At 41.1% G+C, this 26,152-nt stretch overlaps 1 protein-coding gene across 1 annotated transcript; it reads left to right on the top strand.

Annotated features, from left to right (window-relative positions):
* Window positions 1-1,231: 1,231 nt before the first annotated feature.
* Window positions 1,232-25,709, top strand: LOC121978447. Its single transcript, XM_042530790.1, has 5 exons — window positions 1,232-1,411; window positions 6,511-6,659; window positions 24,955-25,088; window positions 25,204-25,381; window positions 25,478-25,709. The coding sequence occupies exons 1-5, from the start codon at window positions 1,232-1,234 to the stop codon at window positions 25,707-25,709; spliced, it is 873 nt and encodes a 290-aa protein (XP_042386724.1).
* Window positions 25,710-26,152: the final 443 nt, after the last annotated feature.

The raw sequence follows: 26,152 nt of genomic DNA, 5'->3' as shown, positions 1-26,152 counted from the left end.
TGGGGCTGCTGTGAATCCGTACAACTACCGTTCGAGCTTTTTTTCGTAGCTTTTTCATTTTTTTCCCTCCAAATTTTTTGAAAAATCCATTCTCAAAGTTTCACCATTAGTTAGAATTGGTAAAATATCGCATTTAACAAAATTTGTCACAATATTTTTTTTTATTATTTTATTATTTATTATTATTTTATTATTTTTTTCTCAAAATTCATGAAACATCCTTATTTTATCTTCTCCAGCACTACTAATCCAAGATTAAATCTTGGAACAAGTTTTATCGTTTTTGTCTTTTCAAGAGACTTTTCCTAAATGGCTCGCCAAGAAGGTATAACACTACACGCCCTCCCCTCTTCTCCGGTAAAGACGTCGGCTACTGGAAGGGTCGAATGGAGTACTATCTGAAGACCGAGGTAGAAATGTGGATAATCATCCAAATCAGCCTCGCGCTTCCACTCGACGGCGCTAGCAAACTAGTATCATGTGTAAACTGGGACACAAGTCTAATGAGGAAAATCGAGGTTGATGCCAAGGCGGCTCGAGCCTTATAATGCGGCCTCACAAAAGAAGAGCCGAACTGAGTCAACCCATTTTCAAGCGCAAAGGAGTTGTGGGAGAAGCTAATTGAATTGCATGAAGGGACTTCCGATACCAAGGTAAGTAAGCATGATTTAATATTAAATAAATTATATAATATAAAAATATAGGAAGGTGAATTGGCAAGCCAACTTCACGCTCGCATCCAAGACCTCCTCAACGGTCTTCACACAATAGGACAAAAGGTGAAAAATTGCGATGTCATCAGGTATGCACTCAATGTATTTCCAAGGAACACTTTGTGGGCATCCATGGTAAATGCTTATAAAGTATCCAAGGATCTTTCAATTATTAGATTAGATGAATTATTCTCAGAATTTGAATTACACGAATAGACTAATATACCTTTGGTCGAGAAAATATTGCCTTTGTTACAGGTATAAATAGAAGGAAGGAACCAAAAGTCAAGCGCTGGACAGAACCCGAGTCCAAAAATGAATCAGACTCAAAAGAAGATGATGATGAAATCACCACCGAACTAGTCAAACTAGTTTGGAAAGCACTTAAGAAAAAGAAAGTGACTCAATCAAACACAAAAGCCAAATCTGGAGTTTCCTGTTACGACTGCAATAAGAAGGGACACTACAAATCGAAGTGTCCAAACTAGACGCAAAGAGGAAGGAAGGCCTTGAAAGTAATGTGGTCTGAATCCTCAGAAGATTCTGATGACGAAGACGAGCAAACAAACTTTCTTGCCCTACCGGTACAAGCTTACGTTGCTGAAACCAAGTCCGAGTCTGGAACTAGAGCTGAATCAGAAATAGAGTCCGAAAGAAGTCATGGATCTTTATCCATTTCTGAAGGGCCTAATAACATTGTAAATTCCCTAATCTCTGGTACTCAGATAGATGACTTACAAAATTTAGTTTCATATTTATTAAGAAAGCTGGTCAAATCCAATATCTGGGTCAAGTCACTCCAAAAGGAGGTGACAACACTTAAGGAAACAACTAACTCGAGTTCTTTGACTGAGCAAGTTCAGGAAGAGAATTACAAATTAAAAACTCAAGTCAAAGAACTCAAGAACTCATTGGAATAGTTCACTTTGGGTTCCAAGAACCTTAACATAATTCTTGGAAAACAAAGGGTCGTATACAACCGATCTGGACTTGAATATAAGGCTAAACATAAATTCAGATCTTATTTGTCTCTGGTAAAACACTCAAATAGAAACTTACTCCAAGCATGGGTCCCCAAATCTAATTTAACTAATCAATTGTTGGGCTTAGTCAATATTGAGTCCACAAGAATAAAATCCATTACCTTGATAGATCCTATCGAAGCTATGATCCAGAGGGAGCTAATAGAAAGACCATATCTATTATTAAATAAATTTGTTTGATGCTTGCTTTACCATTTTGTATTATCCATGCTTAGATTAGGATAGATAAGGACCTATGCTTGATTCACACTTGACTAGTTAAACCTACAATTTTCAGAAAGAAAATTAAATATTCAATTTTTTTAAAAGGCTTTGTCTAGAAGTGGTTGATGATCCAATACCAAAAAGGCCTAGTGCCCTCGCCACAGCCGGGAAGCCGATTATTGAAATAAATATTTAATTGATTAACTGTTAAACCTTAGTCTAATTCAAATGTAAATCAATCATTAGATTTAAATTTAAATTAAAAATTAAAATTAACCATCTCACAAAACCATTAAGGTTCTCTAATTGAAAATCTAGAAAAGGACCTTAAATATTTTTTTTGAAAAGCAAGTTCAAATATTTTTATCTGAAAAATAAGTTTTTATATACTTAACTAAGTTTTCTTTTTTACTTAACTAGCTTTTGATAAAGTTAAGTGTTTGATAAAGTTTTGATAAAAATAAAAAGGCTAAAGTCTAGATTAAAAGAAAAAAAGGCTAAGGTAAAAGCTATAAATTTTTGAAAAACTAAGTTTCAAAAACTATGTTTTTATCCTTCTAAACTTAAGTATTTTTCAAAAGATTTTCCACATCTTTTAGATTTGTTAAACCCTTACTTTGAATTTGTTCTTTTTAGGGCAAAAGTATATTTTAAAGTATTTAAAAAAAACTAAACGTACCCTTCCTCCCTAAATTATTTTTGATATATGATAAAAGGGGAGAGAATGGTCAAAAGTTAAGAGGAGTGATACTTAGTTTTATTTAAATGTTTTTTCTATAAACTACTATATATCTACTTAACTTTTGAACATGGTTACTATAATAAAAAAGGGAAAGATTGTTGGTGCAGGAAATACCAGATGATCAAACTTGTGTTTTGATAATGACAAAGGATTCAAAAGTTAAGATGTTCTGTTGACTAACAAGTGTGATTGAGCTTGTAGAAGAATCCTAGTGGATTCTAGGCAGGTGGAAAACCCTAGGGGGAGATAACCCTAGGTCCTAGAGGGTGGTAATCCTAAGTTATGGAAAACCCTAGGGAGAGGTAATCCTAAGTCCTAAGGGGTGGTAACCCTATGTGGAAAGTCTTGGCGGGTCGAGCGCTTTGGGTGAAATCCTAGAGTTAGAGACTCTAGATGAAAATCCTGATGGTCGCAGACCAGGTGAAAGACTGGACGGATCATGAAGTAGACGTCCAGCATAAAGACCTGAAGTCTCGAGCGCTGAGCAAAATTCTAGTCGGTCTGAAGGACCAGACTGGTAAAAGGTAATTTCTCCTGAAAGAAGTAGGTGAGGACGCGTTACTCGAAGAGGGAACAGTAGGCGTCGGTTCGACTTAGAGTTTCAGCGAAACACGAAGTTTGAACCGGACAATCCGGAGACTGTCAAAATAATTTATTGTTTCATATTTTATTGTGCTAAATCTATTTTACAAGGGATGTGTGGTATTTTGGACTAAAGTATCTTGTAGGGAGCGAAAAAGACTTAAATAGCTCGGATGAACAGTGCCCGAGGTGCCTTTAGGGCTGTTGGAGGCGCTTAGTCGAAGTCTCCACACAGCAAGGCATGAAGGGACCTTCTAGGAGCTTGAAGACGCCTTGGATGATGGATGGAAGGTGCCTTCCATAGAGCTTAAAGGCGCCTTCGGATGGATAAATAGTGTAGGCCATGGAAGCTATCGTCTCTAACGCGAAAGGGATAAGAATCCCTGCTGGAGGCGCCTTCCATCGAGGCTGAAGGCGCCTTCAGCAAGCTATTTAAGGCGATCTCGACTAGGTGTTGAATAACACTTGATTTTTGCAATCTTTCTACTGCGCGCTGCTCAAAAGACGATCCGACGAAGTCGTAACGTGACTCCGACAACTAGAAGCCCGAAATTCCTTGTTCTTAGTTGTCGGTATACTTTCAATTGTACTTTAATTATTATACTTGTAATTTTTGGATTGATTAGTGGATTGCCCATCGAAAGTACTCTCATGTGTGGGCTTTAGAGTAGGAGTCACAACAGGCTCCGAACCAAGTAAAAGAAAAGTGTTAGCGCTTGTGTTGTTTTGCTTCTGCTTTATTTCTATCTTTCACTTCGTTACTCTATGCTCCCCGAAAAGCATGAAAAAGCCACGAGCGCTATTCACCCCCCTCTAGCGCATCTCGATCCTACACAGTCTTCTATCCGGTGTCTGTGACCCCCGAGATTTTCACCTAGAGTCTTCGACTCTAGGATTTCACCCAACGTACCAAGACTTCGCCCAGTCCCCCGGACCATGACTTTGTTGCCTAATCGCAGCTAGGACTTTCCTTAACCTAGGGTTACCACCCCTTAGGACCTAGGATTACCTCCCCCTAAGATTTTCCACCTGCCTAAAATTCACTAAGACTTTTACCTAAGAACACATAAGACTTTCCTGTAAACTTAGTCACACTTGTTAGACCACAAGACATCTTAACTTTTAAACACCTAGGTAGTTGTTAAAAGGCAAATGAAAGGACTAAAAAAGTCTCATTCGTTAAAGGCGGAGAAACCTCTTTTATTTTTAGTTGTTCAATTTCTTTTGTTATAATTCTGATACTAATCTAAATTGGAAGATCAAGAAAAGTTAATTTTTGTTATATAGGCAATTCATCCCACTCTTGCTAGCGCCGCTGTGCTAGTTAGTGGTATCAGAGGAAAATTTTTTACAGAAAGATATTATGTAATTTAAGAGAAATGATTAATTTCTGTAATGCAACTAATTTTTGATAATAATTCTTTAAGAAATATTTTTCTACTATGAAAATTTTAATAATTTTCTAAGATGTGGAAAACACAGTTTAATGGCAGAAAAATAAAAGTTTTCAAATTTCTATTTACTTTGAATTTTTAATTTAAAAATATAATTTTCACAAAGTAATTCGTAATAATTTAGATAATATTTAAAAAAATTATAAGGATAGAGAATATCATGTTTCATCACATAAAAATAAATTTTTTTAAATTTTAAATCTAGAAAATAATTTTAATTTCAAAGTATGCTTGTCATTAATAAAAAAATTACTCAACAATCCAAAAAAAAATTTTGAAAAAAAATTTTGTTTATAGATTAATCATCAGATAGTATAGAAAAAAATTTTAATTCAAAATATGAATAGAAAAAAATATTTTTCTAATTGAAATAGTTTCTATTAAAAAATTAAAATTTATTCTAAAAAAAAATTTGGAACCCAATACAGGTTCCTATCTACTGGATTTATTAAAAATTTTAGAGATACACAATTTCTAGGGATTTTCTTGATCTATCCCTGATGATTTTTAATGTACTAATTGATTCTACCATAATTTTTAAATTTTGATTTTCGACATCTATTTGAATTCAAACATACATAATCATTTTCTAGTTTTTCTATTTATGCTTTCAATTTATCATTTTCTATTCTTAAATTATCATACATTATTATGGGGCATGAATTAACTAAGGTTAGTTTTATTTTGGTATTTTTTCTTTTTAGTTTTACTAAATCTTTGGAGAGTACCTTAATAAATTGAAATGACTTTTCAGGAAGTAAGGTACATACCTTACTTATCTTATGTTCTGATGCTCCCCCTTCATCGCAGCTTTCTTATGATGATCCTCCCACTTCATCAATGCTCATTTATGAACTGCTTTCATCTGTTGGTGCAGGGGAGCACCAGACAATCGAACCTGAGTTTTGATTATGTCAAAGGATCCAAAGTTAAGCTGTCTTGTGATCTAACAAGGTTGATTGAGTTTGCAAGAAAAGTCCTAAGTGTTTTTAGATAAAAGTCCTAGTGGATTTTAGGCAAGTGGAAAACCCTAGAGGATGGTAACCCTAGGTCCTAGGGACTGGTAACCTTAGGTGATGAAAAATCTTAGTTGCGGTTAGGTAGGTGAAAAACCCTAGGGAGCAGTAACCCTAGGTCCTAGGGGGAGGTAACCTTAAGTGGAAAGTCTTGGCGAGTAGAGCACTTTGGGCAAAATCCTAGAGTCGGGGACTCTAGGTTGAAATCCTGGTGGTCGCAGACTGGGTGGAAGTCTGGACGGGTCGTGGAGCAAACGTCCAGCATGAAGACCAAAAGCCTCGGGGGCTGAGCAAAAGTCCAGTCAGTTTGGAAGACCGATCTGGCTACAGGTAACTTCTCCTGAGAGGAGTAGGTGAGGACGCGTTCCACGTAGAGGGAACAGTAGGCGTTGGTTCGACCTAGAGTTTCGACGAAACTCAAAGTCAGAACCGGATAGTTAGAGACAATCAAATCTCATACTATATATATTGGTTTATGTCTGGACTAACTTTATTTTACATAAAATAAGGGGTAGGAAAAATTTGGTCCGGGCACCTGGAATCGGTCCAGGCATCCGGAACCCAAAAACTATCTACAAATTGATGTGGAGCGCGTTGATTGGCCAAGTCACGCGGTCCAGCGTCCGGAGGGGTTCCATGCACCCGGAACAACCTATAAAAGCTGACATAAGCAGTCTTCTACCGTTATATTTCTCTTCTATTGAATAAACTGTATGTTTATTCTGGAATTGCTTGAAAATTATTTTGTTACATCAGGTTAATGAAGAGCTGAGTATTGGAGAAGATGCATTTGTGTGGTTTTCCTCCCTAAAACCTCTGGCTGCTGATGTTGTTAATGCACAATTCACTTTTGAAACTCTTACTGCACCTACTGCTAAGGATAGATTCCTCAAGGAAATGAACAAGTATGCCATTCATCTTATCTCAGCATTTGCTTACTTCTTTGTCAGTAAATACTGTGGAGCAACTTTGATTGAGTGACTTGAGATTCGTTTCTGTTAAGAGTAGATTCACCTCCTTTGCTGATTTGTATTTCTGGAAAAAGACTGACATGTATAGTGAATTAAACCAGATTTCATTTGAGTATTCATATGTAAAATCAATCATGACTTTGATGGTTCTTCATGTTCCTCCTTGTGTTGCTACTAATCTGCTGAGACTTGTTCAGAGATTCGGTGTTAAGCAAGCATCAAAAAGTAATTTCTGTCACTAGCATGCTGATACTCTTTAGATTCCTCCGGAGTTTTGACACAGAAAATATTGAGAATGATGGCTTGCATCTGATATCTTGTAGTTCATAAACTAAGCTATTCAGCAGCACATGATACTTCTGAGTTAGTGAAGACTAGTATTCTTTTCCTCTCCTCATAATTTCCTGCTACTTCCTGTCAAAAGAAACAATAAAATACTATTGTTTTTTAAGCTAGAATGACTTGCTGATGGGTACGACAAGGACTGAAAGTTTGCTCACCAATGCTCTATCATGTTTGCTCACATTGTCATGCTCCAGAAGAGTCCCTGTCCGAGAAAACTTCTGCAGCATCTCCCCTGTACGGTGGACAATCTGAAACTTTTCTACATCTCACAAATACCTCAGCCACAGGCGGCTGGAATAACAACAGTAAATAAAATCAATCTCCACGCAGTTTATATATGTATTCAGCCTCTGGCTGTCAAAAATAAACAACATAGTAATACTCTGACTCGAAATCAACCCTACTCAACTACACTCGTAAAGCCCAAATCCGATTTTTCTTACCTCTTCTGCCGTCCAGGCAGGTATGTAGTAGAGTAAATCCAAATCATACTAAAAGTCCATCCAACGGAAAGATTCCATACAATATCCATATGTAAGTCCAAAACAAAACTAACACAAAGTCTGATAGCGAAAAGCTAGAATGAAACAACAACTCAAAAAAAAACCAGCAGAGGAGTAGCACTACGTGCAGTGGGGACTAGCGACTGGAACTCCCTCCTGACAGCATCAACCTGAAAATAACAACAATGGAGGCGGGGTGAGTCCAACACTCAGCAGGTACAATTGATATGTAAAGTAAAGAAATAACACCTAGCACTAATCATGCGTACAGTCTCCTGATAAAAGAAAGATAAAAATATGCATCTGAAGTAAACAGGAGAGAAACTGTACTAACCAGGATCTGAGTATAAGGACAAACAGTCCGAGTGGTATAAGAATCCTGTATGCATGTCAAACATAGGTATCCAAACAATATGCAGCATATAAATGCAGCAACCACAAACACAAGCAATACATGCATCATGCATATGATGCCAATGATGCGTCCTGGTCACCCCTGACGCCAGTCGATCATCTCATACAAAAGTGAGGCCGAGTGGGTAGGGCTGTGACAACCGTGCACTCTGTCGTTACTACTCCTGATGAGTGACCGAGTGGACGGGATGCTGTCGGAGTACACCTATCCTCCTACCCCAAATCATAGATGGGGGAGCACAATGCTCTCAACTCCCGGTACACGATGACGGGGAGGAATCCCTGCCGGATAACACGTTGTGTCACACTACCCATGAGCGGACCAACGGTGCCTAACAGAGTCCCTGCTGCAACACACTCTGCCTGAATCGACCACTAACCCATGAGTGGTGGTGTGTGCAGATCCATGTAACTGGCGATGTGCTCAACAATAATGGAGCGGACTATCGCACAGCATGCAATCATGCAAATGATGCATGGCAATAACCATATAAACATCCTGACCTAATCCATATATATAGAAATGTGCACCCTAGGTCAAAGAATCATATCGAATCAAAGGTACACAGAAGGTATAAAAACCTAGGTCCTGAACATGGTGAAGCATGGTATATCACTACCCCCTATAAGCATGTATAAACAAATAAAGTATACATGGGATGCAAATCAAGCAATCAATCAATCATGTATCAGATATTGGGTAGTGACTAACCGAAACAAATAAAGGACATAATTAATGCAATATGTTAATTTCATTACTAAGCATATCAAAGACAAAAAGTCAAAAGTACCCGCCTCCGATAAAATGGTCCAAATTTGACTCCGAGATACTCGTCTCGCGTCAAGGTCCTGTATACTAAACATAAGGTCTAGTTTAGCTAATTCTATCATACCACAATTAGCCAAATTAAATTCTAATCCAATTTAAGAAGTTCTAAATTGGATCCAACTAATTCATCCAACAAAATTAATGAACCCTAATTAAATAAAATCAGTGGGTCCACCAGGGTTAGTTCCTAAACCCTAATCATAACATGAGATTAAAAAAAATCTAAAGCTAATCCAAACTACCAATCTCCAACATATACCTAATCAATATACACGAAGCTCAAAAACCCTAAACCTTACCTCAAATTTTTCGATGCCTCAGTGTTGCTCAAATCCGGAAGAACTTACTGTCGAGACTGGGAAAATCCGCTGTGAGAAATCAGTGACAAATACCACTGTACATCAGCCAACAATCCAACATAAGATCCCAAATCAACAATCATACATATTACCTCTTCCCTCCTACTGCCTGTGATGACCTAGGATCCGTCAAAGTTGCTGCTAGCACTTGACGGCTGGCCGACCGATGCTAGGGAACAAGGACAGTGGCGAAAGTGCACTGCTGTGCTGATTTCGTGCGAGAGGAAGACTCGGCTGTTCCAGGAGATGTCGGACGCTAGGGCACAGAGCTAAGGTAGAAGCAAGAGACCTGCTCTGCTCGGCGATCGGAGATAGGGCTCGGCCAGCGGCACCGCAGGTGGTGACGCCGTCGGGTGGGTGTCGCGGCTGAGGCTAGAGCCCGGTGGACCTGGTGGCCGTCGCTCGAAGAAAAGGAGAAGGAAAGGCCGGCTGCTGGTGCTAGGCTGAGGAGGAGCGACGTCGGCGGGGCACTAGGGCAGAAAAAGAGAAGAGAAGGGATTTGCCACAAACCTTATGCCACGACTGAGGAGAGGGAAGAAACCTTCTCTTGGTCCCGGCCTTGTGCACGAGAGAAGAAAGGGGAACTGTCGCGGCCGGCGGTTGTTGCTCCGGCGGTTAGGGCTCGGAGGCGTCGGGCGCAAGGGGAAGAAGGTCGCGCGGGAGAGAAAGGGAACAGTGAAGAATTCGGCGAAAACAAAATAAAAAGAAAAAGAAAAGAATATAAATAAATTCAACTTTTCCTCGTTAAAACGGGGTAACCTAAACAGGCTTTTCCGGAACCTCGTTTTATCCCCGAAAACTCGTCCATACAAGCTCCGAAAAATTCCAGAAAAATTACCAAAAATTCTGGAAAAATCCCTTATTAATATTCGCCTATTTTTTTGATATTTTACATTCTCCCCCACTAATAAAAATTTGGTCCCCCAAATTTCGTTATCTACCATCAGCAAGTACTACGACAGATATAGAAAGTATAAATGCTGAACGGTATACTAAATCACATACCTCAAGTGAAAAGATGGGGATATCGAGCTCGGATCGTATCCTCAAGCTCCCAAGTAGCCTCCTCGTCCAAATGTTGCTGCCATCCGACTTTAACCAGCCGGATAGTCTTGTTCCGCAACTGACGCTCTTTCCGATCGAGAATCCGTACCGGAACCTCCTCATATGTAATGTCAGGCTGAACTGGAACTGGAATATCTGCCAGCACATGTGTCGGATCAGGCACGTATCTCCTCAGCATCGATACGTGAAATACATCGTGAACGCCTGACAGGGACGGTGGTAGTGCCAATCGGTAAGCTACCGCTCCGATCCTCTCCAAGATCTCGAAAGGACCAATGTACCGCGGAGCTAGCTTACCTCTGAGGCCAAATCTCTTCACCCCTTTCGTGGGTGAAACTCGCAGAAATACATGGTCGCCAACAGAGAACTCTAATGGTCTGCGTCTCCGATCATCGTAACTCTTCTGACGGACCTGCGCCTCTGACATCCTTCGTCTGATAGTACGGACCAACTCTGCATCCTGCTGAACTCTCTGAGGTCCCAACAACTGGGTCTCTCGGATTCTCGTCCTGATCGACGATTGAGCAACTATGGTATCAAGAATACTCTGCTCTGTCTGTCCCTGCTCCTCAATGTCTAACTCAGAGAAATCCTGAATCAAATCTGTGACCACAACTCGGTGGCAAGCTAAAGTCCCTCTGGACCTCTAGCTAAGTGCATCGGTAACCACATTAGCTTTTCCCAGGTGATAGCTAATGGTACAATCATAATACTTCAGGAACTCCATCTATCTCCTCGGTCGAAGATTAAGTTCCTTCTGAGTGAACAGATATTTGAGACTCCGATTGTCAGTGAGAATCTCAATGTAATATCATACAGGTACTGCCGCCAAATCTTCAGGGCAAAAATAACAGCGGCCAACTCCAGATCACGAACTGAGTATTTTCTTCTCAAGCTCCCTCAACTATCGAGAAGCATATAAGAATACTCTACCGTGCTGCACCAGAACAACACCCATACCCTGTAGAGACGCGTCGGTGTAGAGGACAAATTCGTCCTCTTCCGAAGGTAAAAACCAAAAATCAAAGCCGACACTAGTCTCCGCTTCAGCTCCTAGAAGCTGGTCTTGCAATCCTCAGTCCAAGTAAACTTCACGCCTTTCATTGTCACGCGTGAAAGTAGCATAGCTATGCGGAAGAAACCCTCGACGAAAGGTCTGTAATATCCTGCGAGTCACAAAAGACTGCGGATCTCCTACACTGATTTCGGCTGCTCCCAACGGTAACAACCTCTATCTCCTGTGGAACCACGGTACACTCCTACTGGTGACCGTGTGTTCCAAACATCATAACAAAAGACAATCCAAACCAGCACTACTGATAATCACATATAGATGTTCTCGTCGAATCATCTCTAGATCTATGCAAAGGTAGTGTACGTGACTCACCTCGGATCCGTAATAAATCATAACATCGTCCACAAAGATAATGGACACCTATCCAAACATCCTCGACATACCAGGATCATCGAGTCCCTGAAAACATCTAAGGCACTGTAAGCCTATATGACAAAAACCAATACACATAATGTCCGTATCACAGACATTCCTATTCATAAGATCTCCAATAATAAATCGAAAAATCTGATCATCAATAACATAAATCACAAAAAAAAAAAAAATCCTCCAGGGTGAGAGCAACACTCCATCACAGGAAACACCACATATGTGGGAGCAACGCTCTACCACAAGAAATCCTCAATATGTGGGAGCAACACTCCACCACAAATAATCTGAAATATGTATCTGCAATAAATATAGGAGCAATGCTCCGCTACCAGCAATCCGTGATATGTGGGAGCAACGCTCCACCACAAAACAATACCTAAGTACCCCAAGGCACCTAACTATCCAGCTAGAGACTGTACAAGATCTCTCTACCACAATTCGTTGTGGTTAGCCTAGGATATAACAACCTAGTAACTAATCAAATCCATCATCAACTCTATCAGCATCCTAGTGGGTCATCCACTGATAGGAAAATTAGTTGATGGGTTAATTCAACAAATGACATAATGCAGTCACTCCACATTCTGCATTCAGCATAAGTAGAATCATCATGCTGCTACCAATATATACTTGGCACACGTGCTCACACAACATATGTATGATCGACTAAATCCTCCAATTATTATACACCAAACATACTCACAACTCAGGTATATTTAGTATGATACCTCCAACAATACATACCGAACACGTGTGCAAAATCAATGTAGGTAAAATCAACAATACACCACAAACGACACTCACATGACATATCTTCACCTATGCCAAGAGTATATCCAACATATACTTCCAATAATGCATACTAAACCCAGGTGCACTCACAAATCAAACATAATCAAAAAGATACCTCAGATACCACACCAAACACATATGTACATATCACAACTTAGATTAAATCGACAAAATGCCTCCATCAAAACACCACCGATGTACTTATACTACATCTCGGATTTAATTGACAAGATATCTTCAATAACACATCCAGATACATACACCGAACTACATATCTATGATCCACAAGGAACCTTCAAACCATATCAGAACATGGATACATATACTACTTGCAAATGGACAGTCTACCATAGGACTCCCACAACACATACAAATCATAATATACATGCAACATAGTCATGCAAAATCAGCATACCAGCTCAACCAAAAAGACCAACCTTATGCTACCAACACTCATGGTTACAGGTATATCTAAACAAAATTCATGCATATGTATCAAGCATGAATACATTGTTGGTGCAACCTTAGGTCAAGGTTGACCTGGTTGACCCGACTCGAGGTGACTTGACTCGAGTTGTATTTTGATGTTTGACTTGGGAAGATTGTCGGTGCAACCTTAGGTTAAGGTTGACCTAGTTGAGTTGCATGTTGATGTTTGACACTCGTAAGAGAGTTGTATTCTTGATGTTTGACAAGAATAGGTGTTTGGGAGATTGTAGGTCCAACCCTAGGTCAAGGATTGACCTGGTTGACCTGAAAAGTCCAAGTATGGAGACTTGGCACTGGGAAAGTCCAAGAAGGGAGCTTGGCACGCAAAAAGTCCAAGTATGGAGACTTGGCACTGGAAAAGTCCAAGCAGGGAGCTTGGCACGGGAAAAGTCCAAGCAGGGACCTTGGCAAGTGGGAAAGTCCTAACTGGGATGTTAGGCAGTGTGGAAAGTCCTGGTGAGTGAAGCCAGGTGAAAATCCTAGTGAGTGAAGCTAGGTGAAAGTGGAAGTCCTGGTGAGTGAAGCCAGGCAGTGGGAAAGTCCTGGTGAGTGAAGCCAGGCAGTTAGAAAGTCCTGATGAGTGAAGCCAGGCAGTTGGAAAGTCCTGGTGAGTGAAGCCGGGCAGATTGGAAATCCTGGTGAGTGAAGCCAGGTAAAAACCCTAGTGAGTGAAGCTAGGTGAAAGTCCTGGTGAGTGAAGCCGGGCAAGGGAAAATTCAGATGGATCAAGGGTGATCGGACATCTGGTGTTGAGAAGGTCAAGTAGGTCAAGGGAGTGACCGGATACTTGACACGAAAAGAAAAGTCTAAGTGGGTCAAAGGGATTGACCGGACACTTGGTAGGGAGTCTTAGCAGGTCAAGAGAGTGACCAGATGCTAAGCATGAGATACCAATAGGTCAAGGTTGACCGGATATTGGTTTGGAAGACTTGGAACTTGGTTTGGGCAAAACCCAAGCTCTGGATCCATCAGTGGATCGATCCGCTGGGTATCTGATCGGTCTGGTGACCGATCAGATAACGATCAGTGGCTTACTGAGGTTCTTCTGATCGGTCGGCATACCGATCAGAAAGCGAACAGAAGGCAAAGAGAAAAGGAGGGGATCGGTCTGTGGATCGATCCACATGCACCCTGATCGGTCCACAGACCGATCAGGAGACGATCAGAGAACTTGGGCGAGTTCTCTGTGAAGAGTGCTGATCGGTCTGGGGACCGATCAGCACAGGTCCTGATCGGTCCCCAAGACCGATCAAAGAGGATCTGGACCGATCAGGCTGAAGCAACGGCTAGTTCTCTGCTCTTCTTCTTCGCAGGTATAAAAGAGGGCTACAGGACTTCGGTGAGACTCTCTCTGAAGCTACTTCTTCTTCCTTCTGGAAGTTCTCTCCTGCCTGAAGCTTCTGCTTCTTCTTCCTGCTGAGCTTTGTTGAGCTCGTTGGGTGCTCAAGCTTCACGTGAGCTTCTTCCTGTTGCTGGTTTTCTAGCTAGGCTTGGATCCGAGAAGCTGCTGCTTCACCAGGGTTCCTGCTGACTTCAAGAAGGCAAGCAAGTGTTGTTTACATTTCTGTTCTTGTTTTCTTGTTCCTATTTGTACTCCTATTGTTGTTGCAAAGATTGTGGTGAGGTTTCTCCACCCACAAGGAGTATCTATTAGCCGGGTTTCCGGGGACTCATCCACCGACGGATTGGTAGGCTTCGTCCACCTTACGGACACGCCGAGGAGTAGGAGTTCATCTCCGAACCTCGTTATATGGTTTGTCTTTCTTCTCCTGTTTTCTTTCTACGTTGTATTTCCGTTGCACTAACCTAATCGTAGTAAGAAACGAGAAAGATTGGGGTCGGCTATTCACACCCCCCTCTCTAGCCGTACGAAGGATCCTAACAAGTGGTATCAGAGCGAGGCCGCTCTTCGACGGATCAACACCCGGGGGAGCACGGGCTAGAGATGGATCAACTCGGAGAAGACATCATCATTCCACCCTTCTACGATCGCGACGACTTCGCATATTGGAAGGTAAGGATGAAGTATTTCCTTATGACTAACATTGAAAATTGGACTTGTGTACAATTAGGTTTCACTCTTCCGATGGATAAAGAAGGAAAACCTCTTGAGAAGAAGAAGTGGACGAAGGAGCAAATCCACCAATCCACAATCAACGACGAGGTAATGAAAATATTTGAATTCTCATTACCTAACGATATATTGTGTAGGATAGATGGATACAACAATGCCAAGGAGTTGTGGAACAACTTGGCTAAGTTCCATGAGGGGAACTCCACTTCAAGCCATGAAGAGGAGTCAAGTGAGCCAAGTAGCTCACATCATGGAGAAGAGGAATTAGAAGTTGAGGGCTACTCAACATATAAGGAAGAAGAGGAGGAGAGTTCTTCTTCAAGAATGGAGCAAGAGGAAGAAGCTTCTATCTCGGAAGGGATGAAGAAGAAAGCATACATCCCACCTCAACCCTAGGTAACTCAAGCATTTCAATTTCAAATAAATTACACATAATGTGCTTTGAGTGTAGGGAGTATGGACATTACAAGAGTAAATGTCCAAAGAGGGTTAGAAAGACTCCACCGGCACCAAAGGTCAAGGAAGCCGGAGTCCCAACACGCAAGGGCAAGGAGCACGTGGTGTGCTTCCAATGCAAGCGAAGGGGACATTATCGGAGCCAATGTCCGAGAGGGAGGCAATCTCACAAGGACAAGAGATCGAGCACATGTATAGGGGGAGCTAGGGTAAACCCTAAGGTAATCTCTAAGGCACATTCTTGCAATTCTAGTAGGATGCATGCTAGTAGCCTTATTGCTATTGTCAAGAATGATAAGCATGTTAATTATAGAAATCGATACACATGCTTAGGTGCCAAACATGTGAGCCTAGATAAGGATAACACTAGGAAAGCCAACCCTAGAATTAACTCATCTAAGGCTAAGGAAAATCTAGGTAGAAATCCCAAATCATCTAGACATATGCCTAGGAATACCTCAAAGAAAAATGACAAATTAACACTTGAGGTATTAGAGAGGGAAAATCAAGTCTTGAGGTCAAGACTTGATAATTTAGAAAAGGCTCTTAAAAACATGGAGAAGTCATCTCTAGGGTTTAAGAGTCAAAAACCCAAGTCCAAGGACAAGAAAGGTTTGAGTCACAAACCTAAGTCCCAAGTGGTCAAGCCCACTTATCATAGTGTTCCATTCGATTATGGAACAAAACCTAGGGCTAGGAAGACCACCACCAAGGTCACAAGGGGAGTCACCCCTAGAGTTGATCTTGATGAGTCCCAAATGACCAAGGCTTCAAAGCCTAGGAGGGTCATTAGGAGGGTTGCTAGGGAAGTCATCCCTAGTGAATATTTAGTGAACCCAATGAGCTCACATAGATATTGGGTTCCTAGAAGTATCTTCTCTATCCCATAAATGGGTTAGAGAGTGTCAACTCCAATTAGAAGGGTAGTTAACCCAACTTTGAGGATATTGACACTCAAGGAGCATTTTCAAGGTTTTGATAACCTTTGAAAATGAAAAAGAATTATTATTTACTCCTTGAAGAGTAAATTGTGCCATATTTGAAAAATATCGATTTTAATCTTATTTGGCACAATTTAAGAAAACCTAGAGAAATACCATAATTGGGATTTTGGTTTTCTCTTAGGGATATATGGGCAATCTAGGGTTAGATTTTAAGTTAGCTAAGGCTAAGGATATTTAGATAGGGAATTTAGGTATTTTATTTGTGCTAACTTGCCATGATTGGTTGCCATATGCCATGCCATGACATCATATTCATTTTATTATCATTTGAAATGTCATGATAATGCTTAGGCTAGTTTATATGTCATGCTTTATTTAAGTTTTCAAACTTTATGCCATGACATCATGACATTGGCACATATTTTTACTTATGATATCATTATATGCCATGTCATCATCTCTTGCATTATAATCAATGAAATTGATTTAAGGACAAACATATAATTTGATATTGAGATCAAATTGGTGTTTAGAAAATGCATGAGAACTTAGCCTAAGTTGACCTTAACCCATATCTCACATCAAATTGACTTGAATGTGGTTTGATACACCTTAGATGTGTGTGAGATATTAGGATCAAGGTGCATTGTCCTTGTACCTAGATGACCCTAATTCAAGAAATTAAGGATCATAGGGAAAGCTTGTGTACAAGTCATGTACATCTAGCCCTAAGATTATGGTCCTAAATTCAAATGGTTTTAAAAGCATTTTAAAATTGATTTGAAAAACCTTGATGAAGCTTTCCTAGTGATAGCATTCATCATTGAACATTGTGATACAAAGTTGAGTTAAACTTGAACTATTTCAAAGTTTTTGAACTTTGTATCAAGATTGAAAAATGGAAACTATATTCATAGAAAACTATTTTTCCTTGATAGTGTATGATATGAGGAATGTATCCTCAAAGTTTCGTAATTTTTGGAATTTTCTGTAATTTTCTGTGAGTTTCTGAACTTCCCGGAGAGAAAATCAGAAATCTCTGATTTCAGTGGTTGGATCGGTCCGGGACCGATCCGGAAGATCTGATCGGTCTGCGGACCGATCCAGATTGTGGATCGGTGCGCACCGATCCGATGAGTTCGATGCACGAGTGCGATCGGTGAAGGGCCGATCGGTGTGGGGACCGATCGGGCGTGTCAATTTCGATTTTTCATGTTGTCGAAATTTCAGTTATGGAAGTGGTGTTTTGGATTTCTAAAGGTTTGGAACTCTCAAAGACATTGTTGGTGCAATGGTCAAAGGGGGAGTTGACCTTTAGGGGGAGTTTTACCTAATTGTCAAGGGGGAGTTGACTTTTAGGGGGAGTTTTTACTCCTTAAGACTTTTGAGGATTAGTGATATGGGATTATCACTAAGTTGATTGTTGAGTTTAGTATCAAGGGGGAAATTAAGAGTTTCAATGAAAGGTATGGGATTTTCATTAGGAAGAAACTTTTGACCTTGATACCCTCCTTTTTCTTTTTGATGTGTGTCAAAAAGGGGAGAGTGTTCGTTGGAGAGTTATTGGAGAACCCAAGTTAGGTTATCGGGTTAACCTAAGCTAGGGGAAGAATGTCAAGGAATGTTCGAGGAAGAACATTGGAATTCTTTTTGATGTGTGTCAAAAAGGGAGAGAATTATTGGAGAACCTAAGTTAGGTTATCGGGTTAACCTAAGGGGAGAATGTCCAGAGAATGTTCAAGGAAAGAACATTGGACATTGGAAGATGAGTGGAAAACCTAAGTTAGGTTATCGGGTTAACCTAACTTGATTATGAGTTTTGTCAAACATCAAAAAGGGGGAGATTGTTGGTGCAACCTTAGGTCAAGGTTGACCTGGTTGACCCGACTCGAGGTGACTTGACTCGAGTTGTATTTTGATGTTTGACTTGGGAAGATTGTCGGTGCAACCTTAGGTCAAGGTTGACCTAGTTGAGTTACATGTTGATGTTTGACACTCGTGAGAGAGTTGTATTCTTGATGTTTGACAAGAATAGGTGTTTGGGAGATTGTAGGTCCAACCCTAGGTCAAGGATTGACCTGGTTGACCTGAAAAGTCCAAGTATGGAGACTTGGCACTGGGAAAGTCCAAGAAGGGAGCTTGGCACGCAAAAAGTCCAAGTATGGAGACTTGGGACGAAGTCAAGCAGGGAGCTTGGCACGGAAAAGTCCAAGCAGGACCTTGGCAAGTGGGAAAGTCCTAACTGGATGTTAGGCGGTGTGGAAAGTCCCAGTGAGTGAAGCGGTGAAAATCCTAGTGAGTGAAGCTAGGTGAAAGTGGAAGTCCTGGTGAGTGAAGCCGAGAAGTCCTGGTGAGTGAAGCCAGGCGGTTAGAAAGTCCCGATGAGTGAAGCCGAGCAGTTGGAAAGTCCCCGTGAGTGAAGCCGGATTGGAAAATCCGTGAGTGAAGCGGTAAAACCCTAGTGAGTGAAGCTAGGTGAAAGTCCCAGTGAGTGAAGCAAGGAAAAATCCAGATAGATCAAGGGTGATCGGACATCGGTGTTGAGAAGGTCAAGTAGGTCGAGGAGTGACCGGATACTTGACACGAAGAGAAAAGTCCAAGTGGGTCAAAGGATTGACCGGACACTTGGTAGGGAGTCTTAGCAGGTCAAGAGAGTGACCAGATGCTAAGCATGAGATACCAATAGGTCAAGGTTGACCGGATATTGGTTTGGAAGACTTGGAACTTGGTTTGGGCAAAACCCAAGCTCTAGATCGATCAGTGGATCGATCCAGCGATACGCTGGGTATCTGATCGGTCTGGTGACCGATCAGATAACGATCAGTGGCTTACTGAGGTTCTTCTGATCGGTCGGCAGACCGATCAGAAAGCGAACAGAAGGCAAAGAGAAAAGGAGGGGATCGGTCTGTGGACCGATCCACATGCACCCTGATCGGTCCACAGACCGATCAGGAGACGATCAGAGAACTTGGGCGAGTTCTCTGTGAAGAGTGCTGATCGGTCTGGGGACCGATCAGCACAGGTCCTGATCGGTCCCCAAGACCGATCAGAGAGGATCTGGACCTATCAGGCTGAAGCAACGGCTAGTTCTCTGCTCTTCTTCTTCGCAGGTATAAAAGAGGGCTACAGGACTTCGGTGAGACTCTCTCTGAAGCTACTTCTTCTTCCTTCTGGAAGTTCTCTCCTGCCTGAAGCTTCTGCTTCTTCTTCCTGCTGAGCTTTGTTGAGCTCGTTGGGTGCTCAAGCTTCGCGTGAGCTTCTTCCTGTTGCTGGTTTTCTAGCTAGGCTTGGATCCGAGAAGCTGCTGCTTCACCAGGGTTCCTGCTGACTTCAAGAAGGCAAGCAAATGTTGTTTACATTTCTGTTCTTGTTTTCTTGTTCCTATTTGTACTCCTATTGCTGTTGCAAAGATTGTGGTGAGGTTTCTCCACCCACAAGGAGTATCTATTAGCCGGGTTTCCGGGGACTCATCCACCGACGGATTGGTAGGCTTCGTCCACCTTACGGACACGCCGAGGAGTAGGAGTTCATCTCCGAACCTCGTTATATGGTTTGTCTTTCTTCTCCTATTTTCTTTCTACGTTGTATTTCCGCTGCACTAACCTAATCGTAGGAAGAAACGAGAAAGATTGGGGTCGGCTATTCACACCCCCCTCTCTAGCCATACGAAGGATCCTAACATACATCAATCAAAAGCAACCCAAAATAAAGCAGTCTAATCATCCAGTAACAACCCTGCTCTAGGTTCAAAGGAACTGGTATCGGACAAGAAAAATATACACACCGTGGTATAACATTGCCAGTCAATGTCATACACTACCAAGACTATATCCAATGGGAAAAATTTTTATCATCATAAATCCAAATGTACTCTCCCAGTTTACACTAGTAACGATTGTATCCCATAAGTGTTAAGCAATTAGCTCTACACTTTCTTACATCAGCGGGGTCTCATATTCCAATGCACCCTCTAAGTTATCCCACCAGGTATATATACAGTTCACGATCAAAGTCTTCATGGAATAGGATACATCGATCCTTTATAAACTATCCAAGCTGAAAATGATTTCTGACTAAATCAGTCCTTCCCACGTCAGTACAAAACATGTACTCAAAGGTGCTCTAGATACATAACTAAGCACAAATAAGCTAAAGGTTCGAACCTCTAAAAATAGAGTATGACAATCCTCTACTGATCAACCAACAAAACTAAATCATTCATCTACTAACTAATCAAGAATACCTTAATCCTCCACAAGCAACTAAGGTATATCCAATCACATAATATCATATGTATAAATGTGTACGACCCAAAAGAAAAAGTCAGAATTTAAGAACATCAAGACACTCTCATCTTCATCCTCAAAAACATCAGCCCACACTATATCAGATGAATAAATCTCTACTCCCCATGAGAGCAAGTTAGCATTCAAAACATCAATCATTATTTATCCACACAGTCCAATATCAGAGGAAGCATATATCAATTTTTATCATCCTGTTAACTAACCACAACTAACCAGATTCATTAAAATTTCATGGGCACACTCAACCGTAAACTCTCTAGCACCCAATTTATAATCTGAGCACCAACTATAATCATCAAAACTGTAAATATCATACATGACACTCATTATGTCACCATCAACGACATCCCAAATATAAATCATCAAAATAGTTATCCACTAATAGATCATCAAAACAAATATCTAGTAATTGGTCATCAGACAACCACATAACATTTATTCTCATATATCATTAGAAATCAACACATCACAATATCTGATCTCCCAATATCCCTCAACCTCAAATCATTCTCAACAATGATCAAACATGGTAACTCCCAATGAAACAATTTTCATCGTATCAGGTACCCTAATATCCAAAAGATATGAGTATAAAAACCCTACTGGTTAAGTCAACAGGAATATATAGGTATCATCCACTACCCATCAAATAACATCAGAGGTTGGTATGTGTCTCCATCTCCTACTAGTAGTAATAGAAGCTAAAACTACTACTGGTATGATATGAAAAATCACCAGAGACTATAATCCTTGATCTCTATTAGGGTCGACCAAGATCAGTGGCTAACCCATCACATGTAATATGGCTACAACAACCAGACAGGTAATAAAGATAAAGTGCTAATAGATGTTCTAACAGTTATAAAATAAACATTATACCTATTTGCCGTCTGGAGATGTTCCATCGCTGTCCAGTCCCCAACTTCTGACCTCAAAATTCCGAACGAGAAAATCGTCGGAAATCCATATAAATCCGAAACGGAAGTCCGAAACATAACCATATCGAAAATCCGAAAATGCCCAGTTTGACTTGCAAACCTGGCTAACCAAATATCCAGAATACCAACAACAGGTATCCAATAAATCTCCAGAACACCAAAAGCAGGTATCATAACCCGCTCTGATACCAATAAATTGGTATCAGATAAATCTCGAAAATCCATAATACAAAAATCCAACAAGTATCGCCAAACTTGGCGCTCTGATACCAAGTAAATAAATTGGTATCAGGTTATCCCAAACATCCAAAATACGAAAACAAAAGATCGTATAACTGTGCTCTGATACCACTAAATTGTCACGCCCCAGAGGAGTCCCTGTCCGAGAAAATTTCGGCAGCATCTCCCCTGTACGGTGGACAATCTGAAACTTTTCTACATCTCACAAATACCTCAGCCACAGGCGGCTGGAATAACAACAGTAAATAAAATCAATCTCCACGCAGTTTATATATGTATTCAGCCTCTGGCTGTCACAACCACGCAGTTAATAAAAATAAACAACATAGTAATACTCTGACTCGAAATCAACCCTACTCAACTACACTCGTAAAGCCCAAATCCGATTTTTCTTACCTCTTCTGCCGTCCAGGCAGGCATGTAGTAGAGTAAATCCAAATCATACTAAAAGTCCATCCAACGGAAAGATTCCATACAATATCCATATGTAAGTCCAAAACAAAACTAACACAAAGTCTGATAGCGAAAAGCTAGAATGAAACAACAACTAAAAAAAAAACCAGCAGAGGAGTAGCACTACGTGCAGTGGGGACTAGCGACTGGAACTCCCTCCTGACAGCATCAAGCTGAAAATAACAACAATGGAGGCGGGGTGAGTCCAACACTCAGCAGGTACAATTGATATGCAAAGTAAAGAAATAACACCTAGCACTAATCATGCGTACAGTCTCCTGATAAAAGAAAGATAAAAATATGCATCTGAAGTAAACAGGAGAGAAACTGTACTAACCAGGATCTGAGTATAAGGATAAACAGTCCGAGTGGTATAGGAATCTTGTATGCATGTCAAACATAGGTATCCAAACAATATGCAACATATAAATGCAGCAACCACAAACACAAGCAATACATGCATCATGCATATGATGCCAATGATGCGTCCTGGTCACCCCTGACGCCAGTCGATCATCTCATACAAAAGTGAGGCCGAGTGGGTAGGGCTGTGACAACCGTGCACTCTGTCGTCACTACTCCTGATGAGTGACCGAGTGGACGGGATGCTGTCGGAGTACACCTATCCTCCTACCCCAAATCATAGATGGGGGAGCACAATGCTCTCAACTCCCGGTACACGATGACGGGGAGGAATCCCTGCCGGATAACACGTTGTGTCACACTACCCATGAGCGGACCAACGGTGCCTAACAGAGTCCCTGCAACACTCTGCCTGAATCGACCACTAACCCATGAGTGGTGGTGTGTGCAGATCCATGTAACTGGCGATGTGCTCAACAATAATGGAGCGGACTATCGCACAGCATGCAATCATGCAAATGATTCATGGCAATAACCATATAAACATCCTGACCTAATCCATATATATAGAAATGTGCACCCTAGGTCAAAGAATCATATCGAATCAAAGGTACACAGAAGGTATAAAAACCTAGGTCCTGAACATGGTGAAGCATGGTATATCACTACCCCCTATAAGCATGTATAAACAAATAAAGTATACACGGGATGCAAATCAAGCAATCAATCAATCATGTATCAGATATTGGGTAGTGACTAGCCGAAACAAATAAAGGACATAATTAATGCAATATGTTAATTTCATTACTAAGCATATCAAAGACAAAAAGTCAAAAGTACCCGCCTCCGATAAAATGGTCCAAATTTGACTCCGAGATACTCGTCTCACGTCAAGGTCCTGTATATTAAACATAAGGTCTAGTTTAGCTAATTCTATCATACCACAATTAGCCAAATTAAATTCTAATCCAATTTAAGAAGTTCTAAATTGGATCCAACTAATTCATCCAACAAAATTAATGAACCCTAATTAAATAAAATCAGTGGGTCCACCAGGGTTAGTTCCTAAACCCTAATCATAACATGAGATTAAAAAAAATCTAAAGCTAATCCAAACTACCAATCTCCAACATATACCTAATCAATATACACGAAGCTCAAAAACCCTAAACCTTACCTCAAATTTTTCGATGCCTCAGTGTTGCTCAAATCCGGAAGAACTTACTGTCGAGACTGGGAAAATCCGCTATGAGAAATTAGTGACAAATACCACTGTACATCAGCCAACAATCCAACATAAGATCCCAAATCAACAATCATACATATTACCTCTTCCCTCCTACTGCCTGTGATGACCTAGGATCCGTCAAAGTTGCTGCTAGCACTTGACGGCTGGCCGACCGATGCTAGGGCACAAGGACAGTGGCGAAAGGGCACTGCTGTGCTGATTTCGTGCGAGAGGAAGACTCGGCTGTTCCAGGAGATGTCGGACGCTAGGGCACAGAGCTAAGGTAGAAGCAAGAGACCTGCTCTGCTCGGCGATCGGAGATAGGGCTCGGCCAACGGCACCGCAGGTGGTGACGCCGTCGGGTGGGTGTCGCGGCTGAGGCTAGAGCCCGGTGGACCTGGTGGCCGGCGCTCGAAGAAAAGGAGAAGGAAAGGCCGGCTGCTGGTGCTAGGCTGAGGAGGAGCGGCGTCGGCGGGGCACTAGGGCAGAAAAAGAGAAGAGAAGGGATTTGCCACAAACCTTATGCCACGGCTGAGGAGAGGGAAGAAACCTTCTCTTGGTCCCGGCCTTGTGCACGAGATAAGAAAGGGGAACCGTCGCGGCCGGCGGTTGTTGCTCCGGCGGTTAGGGCTCGGAGGCGTCGGGCGCAAGGGGAAGAAGGTCGCGCGGGAGAGAAAGGGAACAGTGAAGAATTCGGCGAAAACAAAATAAAAAGAAAAAGAAAAGAATATAAATAAATTCAACTTTTCCTCGTTAAAACGGGGTAACCTAAACAGGCTTTTCCGGAACCTCGTTTTATCCCCGAAAACTCGTCCATACAAGCTCCGAAAAATTCCAGAAAAATTACCAAAAATTCTGGAAAAATCCCTTATTAATATTCGCCTATTTTTTCGGTATTTTACACACATATACCTCCTTTCCTTGTGTGAACAAACTGATGAGATGTATTAATGATAATGTTTACGTTTTTCTTTAATTTTTAGTTCTATCGAGTACTTGGAGAAGCAGGAAACACCAACAGGAGTTGAGTTTTCTAAGAATGAATTCATTCTTCATGTTGAGGGCACTTCATGGACATACAGAGTGGTGAGGCACATCAGAACAACTAGTTGGCCAGGTAATTTTTTATGGTTTCTCATTAATCTTCTGATCTATTGACACTATTTAAGGTGTTATCTCTTAATCGTGATTATAAAATTTGTCATTTCTATTAATTTGATATTGTGTGCTAGGAAGACTTACCCTTACCAATCAGGCTCTCTACTTTGAGGCATCCGGAGTAATGTCATATGAAACTGCTGTAAAAATCGATCTTTCAAGAGCAGATGCTGATCAAGTTAAACCAACCTCAACTGGGCCATGGGGTGCTCCCTTGTTTGACAAAGCAATAGCATACGAGACGTCTGAATTGTAATTCATTTACTAATCTTCATTATGAACATCATCAGCTTGAATGCTATGACATATCTCTAGGACAATCGATGTAATCTTTCTATAACTTTGCAGATCAGAACCCTTGGTGATAGAGTTCCCTGAGATGACTAGTTCCACTAGACGTGACCACTGGCTTACTCTAATAAAAGAAGTCATCTTGCTCCACCGCTTCATATTGAAATTTGATATTCAAAACCCTATACAGGCATGGGAGATCCATGCTAGAAGCATTTTGGGGATCTTCAGGCTTCATGCAGCTCGGGAATTGCTGAGAATATCATCACCGTCTCCTCAAACTTTTTGATTTTTTTGCTCTACGAGGAACTACCAAAGGGGGACTACGTTTTGACAGAATTAGCCAATACTATAAAGCAGAAAACTAGCCTAAGGCCATGTAGTGCAAATTCCATATTAAAGGGCTGAAACATCTACCATGTCGATTCCTTTTCCATGGAAAGAAGTCCTGAAGAAAACATGAACAATCAAACAGATTCTCTAATGTCTCTTGGGCCAACCATCAATCAAGTAAGGGAGGAAGCGAAGGAGGTTAGCGTAGCAAAAGCTACTGTCGAACAGCTGAAAGGAGGAGGAATTGCGGATAGTCTTCTTGTTCTAGTTGTAAGATGTTTGAGCTCTCATTTACTTGAAATTTTTTCTTTCAAATTTATTTCTTGTAGCAAAACTCATGCATGACTTGCTCCAAATGCTGGTGTTATCTTGAACTGGATTGCAATGGATGTTTTTTTC

Source organism: Zingiber officinale, chromosome 4B (genome assembly GCF_018446385.1).
Source record: "Zingiber officinale cultivar Zhangliang chromosome 4B, Zo_v1.1, whole genome shotgun sequence".
NCBI lineage: Eukaryota > Viridiplantae > Streptophyta > Magnoliopsida > Zingiberales > Zingiberaceae > Zingiber > Zingiber officinale.
Note: the sequence above shows the minus strand (reverse complement) of the source record. Positions and strands in the feature narration are given on the sequence as shown.

Coding starts and splice junctions, on each gene's coding strand:
- LOC121978447 (XM_042530790.1), top strand. CDS start 1,232: ATGTGGTCTGAATCCTCAGAAGATTCTGATGACGAAGACGAGCAAACA. Junction 1,412..6,510: donor CTGAAGGGCCTAATAACATT/GTAAATTCCCTA, acceptor TTGTTACATCAG/GTTAATGAAGAGCTGAGTAT. Junction 25,089..25,203: donor CAGAACAACTAGTTGGCCAG/GTAATTTTTTAT, acceptor ATTGTGTGCTAG/GAAGACTTACCCTTACCAAT.